Source organism: Sarcophilus harrisii, chromosome 3, assembly GCF_902635505.1.
Source record: "Sarcophilus harrisii chromosome 3, mSarHar1.11, whole genome shotgun sequence".
Classification (NCBI taxonomy): domain Eukaryota; kingdom Metazoa; phylum Chordata; class Mammalia; order Dasyuromorphia; family Dasyuridae; genus Sarcophilus; species Sarcophilus harrisii.
In genome coordinates, this window is record NC_045428.1 from 481,029,278 (window position 1) to 481,046,830 (window position 17,553).

General features: G+C 32.6%; 1 protein-coding gene across 5 annotated transcripts in view; it reads left to right on the forward strand.

Moving 5' to 3' along the window:
- The window catches only part of GRIA4 (glutamate ionotropic receptor AMPA type subunit 4), a 487,658-nt gene that overhangs the window by 159,818 nt on the left and 310,287 nt on the right, over positions 1-17,553 (forward strand). For all 5 annotated transcript variants that reach the window (XM_031961085.1, XM_031961083.1, XM_031961082.1 and 2 more), the window contains exon 4: positions 14,313-14,552. In XM_031961085.1, the coding sequence (XP_031816945.1) occupies positions 14,313-14,552 (240 nt within the window). The remainder of the gene's footprint in view (positions 1-14,312; positions 14,553-17,553) is intronic.

The following is a 17,553-nucleotide window of genomic DNA, read 5'->3' on the forward strand; positions in this document are numbered from 1 at the left end:
AAACACTGTATCATGATGTGGATGATCCATAAACAAGTTTAGAATTCAAGGAGTCTTTGTAAAGAAATGTTGAATATTTAACACTGATAAATCAGACTGGAATTCCTATTATGTAATTTAATACAATACAATTTAATTAATCCCCAATTAATACAATTTAATCCAGTTAGTATTTATTAGAAAACTAATAGATTCAGAAAAAAATGTTAGGCACTGGATACAGAAGGGGAGACACAAAGTTAAGAGAAGATATAGTCCCTACCTTCAATTATAATTTGATATCTTGTGACATACACAGATATACATTTTGCAAAATCAGATCTGGAAAACACAAGAGAGAGGTGCAAATAGACTTTTTGGTGTGATCTTAAGAGAGAATGGATTTTTACAGATTATGGAATCTGAAAAGACATTATAGAGGTTGAACATTAAAGAATGGGTAGGAATTCAACAAGAAAGAGAGAATTAGTAGGGTATAGGATATTCCGGGTGTAAGAAAAAATATAAACAAAGACACTGAGACAAGAAAATGCAGAATGTGTATTGGGATATAAGTATAAAAGCAAATCATTGTTCCATTGTGGACTGTAGAATAAGTAAAGCTAAGAGGATTGAATAATATTTGCTGTGATCTAAACCATTCAGTACCAAAAGTAAAGATGGAGGTGTATTCTGAAAAGGTAAAATTCATGACAAAAGCAGTTTCTTTGTAAAACCTGCTAAAACTTCTGTTGAGATATTTCTCCTTTCCTTTCTTTCTATTCAAATGATGTCCAGCACCTTCAAGTGCTTATAATAATATCAGCTGCATCACATTGGAGAGAAATCATCCAATAGTACCTGTATTAAATAATTCCCCAATGCTAGATGAATTGGCCATAGAGTAAATACTTCTGTTGACACTGGTAGCTGATGAAAGACAAGCTTTCAGTGGAGTTTTTGGGAAGAGTGCTTTGAGGTTACCCAGATATGGGGCCTGAAATCATATTTTGTCATTCAAAATGGACTCACTATATTGACTGTGATGAAGAATAGGTCTCTGACACTTCAGGATTGGCTCATTAGAATCATAGAATCTCACAAAAGAAAAAATCCTTTAGTCCCCTAAAAAGTTTTAATATGTTCAATGAAGAGGTGCAGCCAGGTTGGCCTAGTAAAGGCAGAGACTCATCTGACCCCTCCCCTAAACCCCTGCAAATACCTTTAAATAATGACTCTAAACAAATCTTAGAGCAGCAGAACCCACAAGAAGATGGAATGAAACAATCTTCAAGTCCAAGACCTCGGGGAAGTTTGTCAGAAAAAAGTCTATTATACCAGGGTGACAATGGAGCACAATTCAGCATAGGCCATACCAAAGCAGATGGGGCCCCAGCAAATCAGAAATAGGCCTCAGGGTGACTGATTCAGGAACAGCAGTGGCAATTTCCAGACTTCTCAGCCTTCAGATGCCAAAGACAATGTAAAAGGTCAGCAGGAAAGGTCTGGGTGAGATTGGAGTATGGTCCAACACAGACTAGGCCAGCAGAGCACCACCTGCCCCAGCAAACTATGAGCAGGCCTTAGGAGCCACTAAATCAGCCATGTAAGTAGCTTCTTCCCAACTCTTAGCCCACAGATGTCAAGGGGTCTAACAATTGGCCTGAAGCGGATTACAGGAATCTCTTTGCTAGCACTGAGGCAAGACTCTGTTGCTTTGTCCATGGGTGGCAGTTCCAATCAAGGATGAGCACCAGCACATTAGAGCTTGCAACCACAGTGGAGCACTAACCATCTTCATAGTTATAGGGCTGAAATGAGTATTTGTGGTCACTCACAAACTAGAATACAAGCCAAGAAAATAATAAACATTTCTTAAATGATACTACCTTGGAAGAACTGAAAACTTACAAGACCCCAGACATATCTGTGAAAAAAGTTTCACAAAACCCCTGAAGCTTGGGACAGTGCACCCTCCACCCTACTTTACCAGAGCACTACTATAACAAAGTGTTCAAAGTCAAGTAATAGGCTGGGAAAATGAGCAAACAGCAGAAAAAATTCTGACCACAGAAAATCACCATGATGACAAGAAAGATCAAGACACACAAAAGAAGATAAAGCCAAAGCTCCTACATTCAAAGCCTCCAAGAAAAATATGAATTCGTCTCAGGTCATGGAAGACATCAAAAAGGTTTTTGAAAATCAAATAAGAGAGGTATATGAAACTTTGGGAAAAAAATGAAAATGATACAAGAAAATGATGAAAGAAGTCAGCAACTTATTAAAGAAGACAAAAATATGTTGAAAATAATATCTTAAAAAACAGACTAGGTCAAATGGTAAAGGAGATTTTTAAAAAGTTAATTAGGAGAAGAATTCCTTAAAAAGTAGATCTGGCCAAATGCAAAGAGAGGCACAAAAATTCACCAAAGGAAAAAAAAGTTCCTTAAAAAGTAGAATCAACCAAATGGAAAAGGGGATAAAAGAGCTCACTAAAGAAAATAATTCCCATAAAAAGTAGAATTGAGGAAATGGAAGCTAATGACTATGAGAAATTAGGAAACAATAAAACACAATCAAAAGAATTAAAAAAATAGAAGACATTGTGAAATATCTCATTGGGAAAAAAACAGTTGACTTAGAAAAGAGATACAGAATTGATTTAAAAATTATTGGACTATCTGAAAGCCATGGTCACAAAAAAGAAATTATCTAAGAAAACTACCTTGATATTGTAGAACCAGAGGGTAAAATAGAAATTTAAAGAATCTGCTAATCACTTTCTGAAAGAGATCCTAAAATGTAAATGTTCTCAGGAATATTGTGGACAAATTCCAGGTCAAGTAGAAAATATTGCAAGCCACAATTCAGAAAGAAACAATTCAAGTATCATGGAGCCACAATCAGGATAACACAAAATTTAACAATTTCTATTTTAAAGAATCAAAGGGCTTAGAGCAAAATGTCCAGTGAGTTGTAACCCATCCTTATTCTGAAAATTTTCAAGAGGGAGAATCTACTATCTCCTGAAGCATACCATTTCATTATTGTTTGAATTTTTAATTTTTTTACATAAGGATTAAATATATATCTCATTGCAACTGTTCCCCTTATTCTTAGTTCTGTCCTCTGAGAGTAAGTAGAACAAACGTCATCTTCTTTCCATATAACAATACTGAAACCATGTATCATATCTCCCCACCTTCAAGATTTAGTCTTCTGTAGGATAAACATCTCTAGTTCCTTCAATCACTTCTCACTTGACACAATTTCAAGATCTGCCACTAGCCTGATCATTGTCTACTATTCATGTTCCACTTTATCAGTGTTCTTCCTAACATGCAGAATGAAATACAAAACTCCAAATGTGATCTGCCAAAGAAAAACACAAGTAACACCTTCCTTTCTTTAGATAGAATTTCTCTCTTACTTCAAACAAAGATAGTAAGCTCTCTAAGTTATCATATAACACTATGGTTCACATCAAATTTTCAGTTCAGACCTATCCACAACATAGCATATGAGCATCTTTCCCCACCTTCACTTAATGCGTTTACTTTTATTTCAGAACAAGGGCTTTTTAATGAATTTGTCATAAAAATAAGATTTAAAAATTCCCCACAAGCATGTAATTTACTTTCCTATAAAAACTTTCAGGAAGAGAAATAGACTTGAATAGAGATCAAATGTAGGCTGTACATATATAAAAAACGCATATGGCTAGAGCTAACATCTAGAAGTGTATACACATATCTGAGGTATATATAATATGAGAGAATATTCATGGAGGGATGCATGCAGAGGGAAAACATGCAACCATGGCACACATTAGAAGGACAGTTCATATCCTTAAATACTATATCGTTCCTCCTGATTCAAATGATGCTACTTGACTGATCTCTGCTCTTTGGAGGACCTGTATCTGCCTGTATCAGCATTTTGCCTAATCCAATTGGCCTTTAGCAGAAATATTTTAGCTTCAGGTCCATCAGTTACCATGTGCTCTATCCACCAGGAAGTGCTATATTTAGTAAACATCTTCTCAGGGATTTGGAAAGGGAGTCAATTTCTTACCCATCTTTTAATAAAAAATTGTGAGCCTCTCCCTTACAGCTAGACTATAGGCTTCTAATTAATGGTAGCAATTAGCCAAACAGATCATATCAGCTCTCTGAATTCTCTGTCTCCCTCATTTCATCTCTCATCTGATTTGTGGATAGCAACTCTTGCTACTTCTGAGTCCTTTTCAAACTTCCATGACTATGGCAAATACCTTTAATGCTACACTTGCTCAGGTAGAAATGGAGCACGGTGAAACTATAGTAAGGAAATTTCCCCCCTCATGCTCCTCTGTTCTATGGATGGGCTAATTGTAGAAAACTAAAATTTCTGGTGAGCTCTGTCCCAGTTCCTCTTTCATCCCCCACCACAAATCATAGCTTGCTCTTCCTCTGCTCTCTTTTCATTTATAACAGTCAAATATAGATGATACAGCATTTTTTTTTCTCTTTCAAGGAATCATATGAAGTCAACATGTCCCAGACATCCTCAAATGTTTTGTAACAAATAATGGTGCTTTAATTTCCCTATTCTTTTAATCATTTTCTGGCTGAGAGTTAATCTCAGGAAAAAGTATTCAAGCTATCACTGTTGTATAGTTGTCTGAAAGGGTTAATTTTTCTTTATTTGTTTTTGTTCTGGAACACCCAATCTACCACCAAATAAACAACTTTGTCACGAAAGTGCATCTTTTGCTTTCATTGTAATACACTGCAAACAGCCTAATGCCAATTCTTCCAAAGAATTTAGCAGAAAAAATGAACCATGTGTTCTGATTATGTTAGTCTGACTCAAGAAAGAACTGAGATCTTAATTATTTTAATTTAGAATTGAAATGTGTTCATGTCAAAAAATTGGATGAGAATATGGTCAAGGCCATGTGTTTCCAGCATGCAATTGCACCTCATTGTGATCCTTGATGTTGCTGTCCAGAAGCAGCACTAAAGAAGACATCTCAGAAAGCTAAAGTGCTTAATTGTAATATAATTAAAGTGAAATATTTGCGTGTAATTTGCATTCTGCCTTGTCATTTATGGTGATTAGCTTCAGTAACTTTATGTACTAAAGTTAACCCCCTCTCAGAATTCTAAGAAAATGAGCTTTTACATATTAATAAAGTACAATAATGCCTTGAGGGCTTGAATTAATGAATTCAAGCTCAGCATGCTGTACCTATCACCTGATTGAGGTTTTGGGTTTTTTTGTGTTTTTTTTAATCTGAACAGAATTGATATCATTGCTTTATGAAAGCAAAGGAAGATATAATGTATGCTCAACTAAGTCTGACATATTAACCTGATGTTCCATAATACAAAAACATACAAACACACATATACAAAACAGTACTTTAAGAGAGATCATTTAAAAAGGTATGAATAAAAAAGAATTATGTTAAAATAAAACAAAAGAATGACAGAAATTATGATAACAATGAAAAAAGTACTGTTGAGAGTCAAGACTATATGAATTCTATTGTTTAATTGGTGCTATTTAATTGAATGATCTTTGATACTGAAATTAATTTCTCTGAGTCTCAGCATCTTTACATGAAAAATCAAGTTGTAAGTTCTCTTACCTCTTCTCTTCTTATCTCTCATGTTATAAACCAGGGAAGAAAAATAATGATAAAGTGGTGAATAGTAAAAGAGAAAGAGAATATAATGTTTAGAGATTAACATAATAGAAAAATATAATGCTTTTTTTAATAAATACAGCTTTTCAGCTATCTACCAGTACAATTTAAGTAACATACTTAAGCTGGTAAATCAAAATACTCAGGAACACAACATAGTTTTCTAAAATATAGAATACAAAATATTTAAATGCATATAAATATATAACATTTATAAATGTATAAAAATGCTGCTAAAATACAATAATTTCTTTTTATATATGAATAAAGAAAACATCTTGTTTCCTGTGGTGTCATATATTGGCTGTCACAGAAATATATTTAAAAAGTATAATTGTAAGATGTTATTTAGTAATTAATGTCCTTTATTACATAAGGAAAGTGTTTTTGTTTATGGATACACATTTCAGCAAAATTTGTCCCTAAAGAACAAACAAATTCAAATAGATTTTGAGTTAGAAGTTCTTCATTACATCTCTAGTATCTTGATGGCTCTTGCTACTTCCCTTAATTATCCTCACTTTAATTATCCACAAAACAGGGATTTAAAATAGTTGTGTTACTTGCAACATTTTCTTTTTTTTTTATTATAGCTTTTTATTTACAAGATATATGCATGGGTAATTTTTCAGCATTGACTCTTGCAAATCCTTCTGTCCCAACTTTTCTCCTCCTTCCTCCCACCCTCTCCCCTAGATGGCAGGTAGACCAATACATTTTAAATATGTTAAAGTATGTTAAACAAAATGTATGTATACATGTCCATACAGTTTTTTTGCTGCACAAGAAAAATCAGATTTAGAAATAAGGTAAAAATAACCTGAAAAGGAAATAAAAAATGCAAGCAGAAAAAAACAGGAGTAGAAATGCTATGTTGTGGTTCACACTCATTTCCCATACTTCTTTCACTGAGTGAAGCTGGGTCTCTTCATTATTGAACAATTGGAATTGATTTGGTTCATCCCACTGTTGAAGAGAGCCATATCCATCAGAATTGATCATCATATAGTATTGTTGTTGAAGTGTATAATGATCTCCTGGCCCTGCTCATTTCACTCAGCATCAGTTCACATAAGTCTCTCCAGGCCTTTCTGAAATCATCCTGCTGGTCATTTCTTACAGAACAATAATATTCCATAATATTCATATACCACAAATTATTCAGCCATTCTCCAATTGATGAGCCTCCATTCAGTTTCCAGTTTCTAGCCACTACAAAAAGGGTTGCCACAAATATTTTTGCACATACAGGTCTCTTTCCCCTTTTTAAGATCTCTTTGGGATATAAGCCCAGTAGTAGCACTGCTGGATCAAAGAGTGTGTACAATTTGATAACTTTTTGAGCATAGTTCCAAATTGCTCTTCAGAATGTTTGGATGCATTCACAATTCCACCAACAATGTATCAGGGTCCCAATTTCTCCATATCCCCTCCAACATTCAGCATTATCTTTTCCTGTCATCCTAACCAATCTGAGAGGTGTGTAATAGTATCTCAGAGTTCTTGCAACATTTTCATGAGCTATTTACTTTGTAATTCCTAAAGCAATTTTTAAATGTCATTTTCTGATAATATAATCTATTTCAAGGGTTTTGTAAACCCCAAATCACTATATCAATGCTATTAATTAGAGCTTTTAATCATGTGTAATGTATTAGAAAGAATATTTAGTGTGGACACATAATCCCTACTACTGGGAAGGGTCACTTAAGATTGTAAAGATCTCTTAAACTCTGGAGTTCTAACTGCAGTGATCTAAAACTGATCAAATGCCCACAGTAACTTTGGCACCAATATAGTGACAGCAGGAACAACCAGACTAAGAAATTTTGGCTCACTACAGATCAAAAATAAATCAGGTCAAAACTCCTATGCTGATCAAGAAGGGCCTTGGGCCTATGAATAGTCAATCCAGTTACAACATAGAGAAACAAAGAGATCCATTCTCAAAATAACAGCAGCAATTATAATATTAAGCATATAAGCATATGCATATATGTGTATTCATTTAGAGATATAATATTTGCTATTGACAGATTATAGATGAAAATTTTTATGTTGTCACATTTGCAGATAAAAATGGGAAGGATAGCCAATAAGTTCAATGTTTGCCTTATGCTTTATCCAAGAGACCACCTCTAGCTCTAATCACCTTTATAAATAAAATTTAGAGGAAGCAATGGTCTCTGATTTTTTTTTCTTACTACTCTCTTCCAATTAAAATCTTCTACCTTCAGGTTCTTGTCCATGTTCATGTGCTTATATATAATCAATAGTCAATAAGAATTTATTAAGCACCTGTTATCTGCCTGAAACTGTGCTAAGCATAGGAAGACAAAGATAGGGGGAAAATACCACCACCGATTCTTGTCTCAAGAAGGTCAAATCTAAAAAAAGTGAAACATACAAACAAAATGAATACAAGATAAATTGAGACAATCAAAAGAAAGCTTTATAATTTAGAGGATTGGTGAGGGTGACTCCTTGTAGAATGTGGAAATTTAGCTGGCATATGAAAGAAGTTAGGAAGGCTTAGCTTTTATAGCAAAAAAAAAATATATATATATATAAATTATATGCACCATTATGCCTCATACATAAGGAATAAGTCTCTTTTTATATATTCTCAGCTGTAATTGTTGTTTTGTCCTATTGACTACAAAATTCTGAATTAGTAAGGAATCATATTCTCTAAAACTAGGGCAAATCGCATACACAAGTTTTAGAAGTGGAAATGATTTCTACAATATTTCTATTTTTTACATTACATGTTATTCTGATATGCCCTATTCACTGGCATGTCTAGCAAGGGATACAAATTTTATGATGATCTAATTTATGATGGTTAATTTAACGGGAGAAGTTAAGAGAAATTAGTCAGATCAAATCAATGTTAAAAAAAAAAACTTCTACTTCTAATTATTATTATATTAGTATTTATTGTAAACCAACATCCATAGGAGATTATAAATTCTGTATGAACAGAACAGTGCCTTATACATAGAAAATAATAAATGCTGAGGAGACAATAAATGGTAACTCCATTGGCTGCTTGTTAAATTTGCAGAGAAAAAAATGTTCTAGGTAATATACATAGTACTGAGTTGTGCTTAAGCCATGCTGTGGGGGAAAATGGCTATATTAGACATCTAGTAAGCCCACAGGAAAAGATTTTTTTTTTGCTGTGTTCAATTTGGAAATTTAAATGACTGATCCTTCTCTAAAGTTATCTCTTTTACAACTGACCCTTCACATAGAGACAGGTAATTGGTGCAGTAGCATACAGAACTTTGGCTCTAGACAGAGAAATTTGAGTTCAGACTTGGCCTCAGATATTTATCAGCTGTTCAACCTTAGACAAGTCATTAAATCTCTGTTTATTTTCGGTTTTTTAATCTGTAAAATGGAGATAATAATAATAATAATACATATCTCACAAAGTTGTTAGAAAGATAAAATAAGATTTATAAAGCTTTTTGCAAATCTTAAAGTGCTATAAATGCTGTTATTATTATATACATTACTATTTTTCAATATTATCTTTTTAGTGGGAAACACTAAGTGTTTAATATGCAAAATATATGCATTTATCTGTTTATCATTTTGTACTGTGTGGTTATTCTAAACTATTTAAAATATTCTTTTCATTTTTGTCACTTTTTTCTCTCTGATCTCTATATGTGTGTCTCTGCTTCTTCTGTCAGACGTGTAATAAATGTTTTAATATTCAAACAACTAAATACTTTAACATTTACATTTAATAAATGCCTTTTCATTCATTGAAAAAAGTAAAAACTCAAAAAAAAGAGACAGCTTAAATCAAGACCATCTTAGATCTTTCATCTTGACTGAGACAGAGTAAATGAGGTACAGTTATCTTGATCTGAAGCAACTTCTGTCTCTCAGTGCTTCCTAGTTCTTTACTACCCCTAAGAGCTCTATCCTTTTTCCAGCCATACCAATGCTTCATGTATTCATATTTCCAATTCTTTTCATTCTCTGGGAAATAGGAATATGTGCATATATTACTTAATCTTTCTGAGTTCTTATTTTTTTATCTATTAAATGACACTGTTTTATTAAATATGAAGGAACTTTCCATCTTTAAAGTTATACAATCTATGATAAAAGTAAAATCTTGTTAACATAGACATCATTCATCATTTCTATGGATATTCAACTGTAGGAAGATATATTGTTTCATTCAGATACAAATATTTTGATACATTTAGATATATAACAAAAAAAATTGATGCATAAAGTGAAAAATGTAGCCTTTTAATCCAACAGATATTTATTATCTCAATTCTCTTCACTGGAAGTTTTGAAGTTATAATGAGAACCACATAGTGAAAGTAATATTATGTAAGAACAGAAGGGTTGTGTACTACATATTTACAATCCAATGGAATAAAAAAGGGATCAAGATGGGAGGAGAGAAAATCCTTTTGCATATGACATTATCATTTCCTTGCTCTTGACTAAGGCAAGGAGCTTAGAGGTCATTTATAACTTATGGACCACAATATTTTCTAACTGACAGATTCTTAAAGTTTTGCACTTAAGTCTCTGTCAAAGAAATATTGAACTCAACAAAGTTGCTGAGTACTTACTATGTGTTAAACATATAATAGATACATTTATAGAAAAATGGACTCCGTTTTCCACTCCACAGATACTTGTGAATCTACAAAATGTTACTATGGCATATAGACTATATTTTTTAGACTATTAAAAGCTTCTTAAATTTTATAACATCTTAACACAATGTTCTGCATACAGAAATAGGTCAGAGGAAGGGATGGAGAAACTAAACCTATGATTTCACTGACAGGGAAGGAAGTCTATATATGAAGATTCTCCTCACTTTCTCTAAAACTTATAGCCTTAGAGAGTTGTTAGAGCATTAACGATTAATCGACTTGACCAGGATCATACAACTAATATGTGTCAGAGCCAGATCTTCCTGGCTTCATGATCAGATAAGCTGCAATTTCATTTTGCCTCCTTCTGCATATATTGGATACTTAATAATCATTGTTTGATTTTTTAAAAGTAAAATAAAAGTATTAGGTACCAAAAAAGTTAGTGTTTGACTTCCAGGAGGATATACTATGGCAAGAAAGGAAGAATATTAAGTGACATAATATAAAGAATAATTTGTGAAGTTGATGTAAACGTGGACAAATTGGAACTATAATTTTTATATTTTTTAACTTCTTTATCTGCCCTGGGTTTCATTACACTTGCTTTGGGAAACATTAAATTCAACTAACAATGCAGTTGTTTTCCTATGATTATAAATAGAGGGTAGAAGAGACCTCAGACTATCTAGCACAATCCTATCATTATATAGATATGGATATTGAGGCCCAGGATGACTTGCTCAAAATTGTAAGAGGGTAGAGAGAGACAGTGAGAGAGACAGATAGACAGAGACACACATAAAGAAACAAAGAGAGACAGAGAGAGAGAATGAAGAAGGGAGGGAGGGAAAAGGAGAATGGGAAGGAGAGGATTTCATTTCAGTAAAATGTAAATTCCTTGACAGAATTTAGTTTTTGTCTTCATAATCCCTCTACTTAGAATAGTTCCTTGCATATAGTAACCAATTAGTAAATATATATTGAAATTAATTATCTTGAATTTTGTATTATAAATCATATAGTAATTTGATTTGTTTGGCATCTTCAATATGATTCTATTTGATAATCTTGTGAGAAGACATTTAGTCAATTAAAAGATGAATAAAACTACTGGCAGATGAGAGAGAAACTTGTGATGAAGTGACTAGTCAAGAGAGTATTGCAATTATCTACATGTGAGATGATAAAGATTTGTACCAGGATGGGATGACTATTTTAGAAGAGAAGAGGGACATATATGATAGATGTTATCAAGGTAAAACTGACAAGATTTGGCAACAGATGGGATATGGGGAGTGAAAGAAAGTGAGTTGTTGAGTATGACACTTAGGTTGTGAGCCTGAGTAACTAGAAGGATGGTGAAATTCTTGACAGTAATAAGGAAATTTGTAAAAAGGGAAGGGGAAATTTTAAGAGAAATCTTTTACAATGAGTTCAATTTTAGAAATGCTGAGTTTAAGATATCTAGAAGACATCTAGTTTAAAATGTTTGATAGACAACTGGAGATAAAAGTGAAGATTAGCAGAGACATTAGAACTGGATAAGTAGATTTGAAAATCATCAGCATTAAAAGCAAATACAAGAGAAAAGGATACAAATAGAGCTTGGGGTATACTCACATTTTCAAATCCATTTCCACAATGTCTGTTGTATGCTCCATTCTTTTTTCCCATTATCATCAAGTTCTTATAACCAGTCTGCCTGAATTGTTATACTTATTTTCTTACAGATTTTATTTTCTATATACTCATTTTTTCAATACTTCTCATTACAGCTATTTTTTTTTATACTAGGCCTGGAAATATAATTCTTCTGCTCAAAAATCATCATTGGTCCCTATCATCTCCAAAATATATTTATTGAGCAAAAGAAATGATGTGATAAATAAATCCAAATAAATTCAGAACATTTTTACCTGGCATTCAAGACTTAAAATCACCTAGTTCCACCCTACCCTGATTGCTTTTTCTCATTACTCTCATAGTCCAACTAAACTAGATAATTCCCAGCCTCCTGAATATACACTGTACATTTCTATCAATCTTCCCTCACTCTTAACCCCATCACTTTGCTCATTTTATTTTGCTTGCTTGGAATTGTATCCTCAGTCTTTGACTTTTGAAATGCTGCCTACCGCTCAGAGCCAGTTCATGCTACTTACACCAGTTTATTGATAATGCTACCCTCAGAACTCACAAAACACATTATGTAGTAACTCTAACATCATGGAATACTGTGCAATCTAACTATGTAAATCTTATCTTCTTATTGAACTTAAAGTTCCTTGTGTTTATATCAGTATGTAGCAGTGCACTATGCACAGTAGGCAATTAATAGAAGTTGTTGGTTTTTAAATTTCTTTTAATCTTTATATCTTTTCATGCAATTAGGGATATATCAGTGTATATTGAGGGTTTGAGATGTTTCTTTTTTGCTCATATAAACCAACCACATAGGGACAGATAGCAAACAGAGAAAGAGCAAGATCTGGCAATACACTGATTTTCCTATTGGTACCTTAGTAACTATTTCAAGGTTCAAAGACTTAATAAGTTTAGAATGCATGTGTTTCCCAGAAACCACTCAGCTTCCCAATAGTTTGATTAAGGAATATAGATGTCCCCACAATGATTTCCAGATACTACTGCCAGTCTCTACTTACAAAAGGAAAACTTTTTTAAAAATAGTAGTGCTACTTTAAGACCATTAGGAATTTATGCTCAATAGTAAATCACATTTCCCAATCAGAGAAAAATTGTATATGCTGCCTAGAAGGAAGAGTAATTCATTTAAATAGAAGATTCAAATTAGAATCATATTAAAGTCATAGAATCATAAAATTTTAGAGTTGAAAAGGTTCACGGAGTTTATCCAAACCATTCCCATCATTTTACAGAAAAGGAAGCGAAGGCTCAAAAATAAGTGACTTCATAGTTATACAGAAAATGAATGGCAAAGCAAAAACTCATATACAGGCATCTTTTTTGATATAGCAAATTTTCCACTACAAGTAGGGGATATTCATGGAGCATTAGTACTTCTGGTGTAAGGATTTGCCAAGCCTTTTTCAGAGCTGAGCTATTCATCCTTCTTTGGTATCCACCAGTCACCCAACTCCCTTGTAACTCCAAGAAACTGTAGCACACATAGCACCCAGTTAAAACTGTTTCAGCAGATGGACTCAACCTGAATAATAGGTCTCAAACCCATCCATGAGTTAGGGGAATGTCTAGATAAAGTATTTGAAAATTTCCTCTGGCAAAATGGGGAGATAAGAAGAATTTGCTCCAACATCCATGAAGGCAACTAGAAAAAGCATTGTGGAGTGCTTAGAACTTCATCAAACACCAAGAATACCAATTGGGTCATCCACTGTATTCTGGGTCAGTGCTAATGATCTTGCCACTGGACTTTGATGATTCTTAAAGAAAGAGTGAAACTGGCAATTTTGTGCAACTTACATTTGCCCCACTTAAATCCAGTTCACGCATAAGTCAAGACGTCACCCATCATGGTGTCATTGATCCTCTTAGAAAATTAAGAATGAAAAAAAAACATAAATTTCAGTAGTTCTATAAAGATTTCTATAGGTTGTTATGAGTCAAAGTCAAAAGCATTTTTAATGCTCTAATAACTTCATTATATTCGTCTTGTCTTCAATTAAATTGTAAGCTCCTTAGGGAGAGTGAACATATCTTCTGTTGTTTTACCTTTCAGCATTTCACATGGTACTAGGAACACCATAATAGACCAAAGATAAAAGAAATGAAAAGGCAATGAAAACCAGAAGAAGGGAAAGTAAAAATAAAAATTATAGTTTTTCAGGCTGTTCCTTTGCTTATCCCAAGCAGAACTATTACAAAGATTGAGATTTATTTAGTTACTTTTAAATTTTATTTTACTGTAATATGACTGAGATTTACACAATTCATTAGCACTATAATTACAGTTTTAGGATATATGCTAATTGTATTTTTCCCCTTTGTTTTAGTTTGTTCCCAGTATTCTCGAGGAGTTTTTGCCATTTTTGGACTCTATGATAAGAGATCAGTACATACTTTGACCTCATTCTGCAGCGCCTTACATATCTCCCTCATCACACCAAGTTTCCCTACCGAGGGGGAGAGTCAGTTTGTGCTGCAACTGAGACCTTCTCTCCGAGGAGCACTCTTGAGTTTGTTGGATCACTATGAATGGAACTGTTTTGTTTTCCTGTATGACACAGATAGGGGTAAGTTTTAATCCAGTTTCTTTATCAGCAGTATTCTAAATGTCAGATTGAAATGGCATTTCTGTTTCTCTCAGCTCTTGTATTATGGCTAAACAAAAGGCCTTGGAATCTTTGAAGGACTGAGAGCAGACCTTCATAAAATGTTTTCAATTTGTTTTCATTTTTTGTTTGTTTTAAATTATATTTTGAACAATTTCTTTTTACCCCAGGGAGAAATTTTTAGGTGAACATGCTTCAAATTCAGTCTATGTTTTCTAAACAGACTAAGGGCTTAGAATTTTAACAAACCTAAGATAACTCTGAAAATATTTTTATTTACTTCTAAAATGACATTTTTTTTGTATAGTCACCAAATAAATATGGTTTTCCCCCAAACAGAACAGTGATTTTCTTCTGAAACATATTGAAAAAACATAGAGCACTGTCTAGCAGTAAGTTTGAAATATAAAAACTACACTTGAGTAATTGAAAGGTCATGCCAATGACAGAGGAGATTGGATGGTGAATCTTCTATATTTTTGGTCATCTTATATTTTATCTTTGCTTTGCAGGTAGCAGAGATTAATGATTCCACCTGCCCTATATACTGGAAAATTCAGCCAAAAGTCAAACTAGTGTTACCATGATAGAAAACATAATATTCTGCATTTGATATATTTGCTTTCCCCAATTTAATTAGTCCACAAATCTTCATATTTAATTTTATTCTGTTTTTACCTTGTGACTAGAAATAAATAGTGCTGAAATAATAGGATCATGGTGTAGTTGTCAGGATAATCCAGGATAAACAATACTCATTCACTTAAGGTTGATTTTCCTTTAAAGTATATTCATCTAAACATGCAGCTGGAATCAGAAAGTGGGAATTCAAAATTAAATTTGAAGCAGAAAACATCTTGAGAATATTCCTTGGATAACCATCACTTCAATTATCAGACAAGCATAATACATTCCCAAATAAATAAGTTTAAAGATAAGTACTTCTTTTTAAAAATGAATTCTCTTTTCTCTATGTTCAAGACATTGCTCAGGTTAAAAAATATATATATACTCTTTCATCCTTAATTAAAATGCATGTGCTTGGTTAGATAGAGACAACATGACCCAGTAGGCAATACCATTCTAAGGCTGGGTGTTGCACATAATTTAGAAACTTTTCAATGTTGTAATCTGAAACAAGACTCATCTGGAAATATGGGGACATTGTATAGGAGACTTCTTCACTTCTTAAAAATCTAAAATTTTATTATTATACATTTCATGCTACAAAATTTAATAATTTTGTTCATTTCTGTCTAGTTTGATAAACTGTATTTCACATTGATTAGTGTATTGTGTTTAAAAAAAAATGGTGCACTAAAGAAAACCAACCATTTTCTCCTATTTAAATTCAGTTCTCCCACTTTTCACAAAAAGGGTATATTAATTCTGTGTATGTCTGGCCTCATAAAATTGTCTAGGTTACCTTTTTCTTATTTTTTTATCTAGTTCATTCTTTGAACAAATATTTATTTATTAATATCATTATAAATAATAATGATTCCAGTTGATGAGATCTCTCAATTCATGACTTCACCAATTCCCATAGTTCAAATTATTATCTTTAAATAGATAACTCCCCTTATCTCTTGTGTAGAACTCAGCATTAAAAAAATTTCAGTCTGTGCCATAAATTACTTTCTAAGATCAATAGCTTTCCTCAAAACAAGCCATTTAAAAATAATATTCAAACATAATACTTAGAAAACCTTAGAATATTCTAATACTTAAATGAATTTTTGACTTTATTATGGTAAATATTTTCTTTGATTTACCAGATTCCACTCCATTCTTGTCTACCCATCTTGAATAGTTTTTGTTTATATCATCCCATAAATTCATTAGAGGGGATACAGAGGTCTTCCTCAACCTTTCTTAATATCTCAATAATACTAATGGGGAAAATGGGCTGTGCACTTATAAACTCTGTGTTTGATGCATGAAACTACTGTTTTTTTGAACACACATTTCTTCAATGACTTTTAAAAATCTGATTCTTCTTTATTAGTAGTACCTTATATGGTATATATTATAGTCTGTTTCTCAATTATCCTGGGTGAGCTTCAGTTTTAACTCTGACTACTAAAATCATTCATAACTTGTAGCCATACAACACTACCATTATATATAAAGCAGGTTTTTCCCAAATTCTACTCAATGCAGAAAGATAAATATTTAAATTTTCATGTCTGCCTCAGTTACATTTCAACTTAAAGTGAAATTTCCAATCCTCTCTTCTGTCATATGCTGACAAGTGAGGAAAACTACTTTCTAAAATTACTTTCCTATGTAATCTTGGAAAGAATAATAGCTCTTTGGGAGCTATTGTTTAACTCAACAATTACATGTTATTCATTCATATGTGAAAATATATAATTATGTATTGTACATATGTTTCATAAAATATATTTAATATATATAATTATTAGGGATTGTGTTACATAATGAATAGAGATCTGACCTCAGAACCAAGAAGATCTGGATTTGAATTCTTTTCTACATAAGCTATGTAACTATGGGCAAGTAAATTTACTTCTCAGGGGCATGCATTTCCTGTGCCAGTAGAAAGCATTGGTTAGTACAAAACAACAATAACATAAAACAAAACAAAAAAATGGAAATATTCAATTATGGTTTATAAAGATTGATTTAACACTTAAATTTCCAAATTCAATTACAGTGGTTCTGGTCTGAATCAATCAACCAATCAATAAACATTAATAAACATATATCATGTGCCAGGTATTATTTGTTTTAATATTAAAATATTTCAAAGGTGAAGTTTTTTGTTAATAATTAAGTTTGTTTTAAAGAAACAGTTTAATTTAGCTTTCTGATAACATCAAATAATGATTTCTTTTAAAATGTCACGATTGCTCCATTCTTCTCTCCACCCTTACTACCTTAATAATGAGACATTGAATTTAACCATATACTATCTGCGTTGTCAGGTTAGACTTTA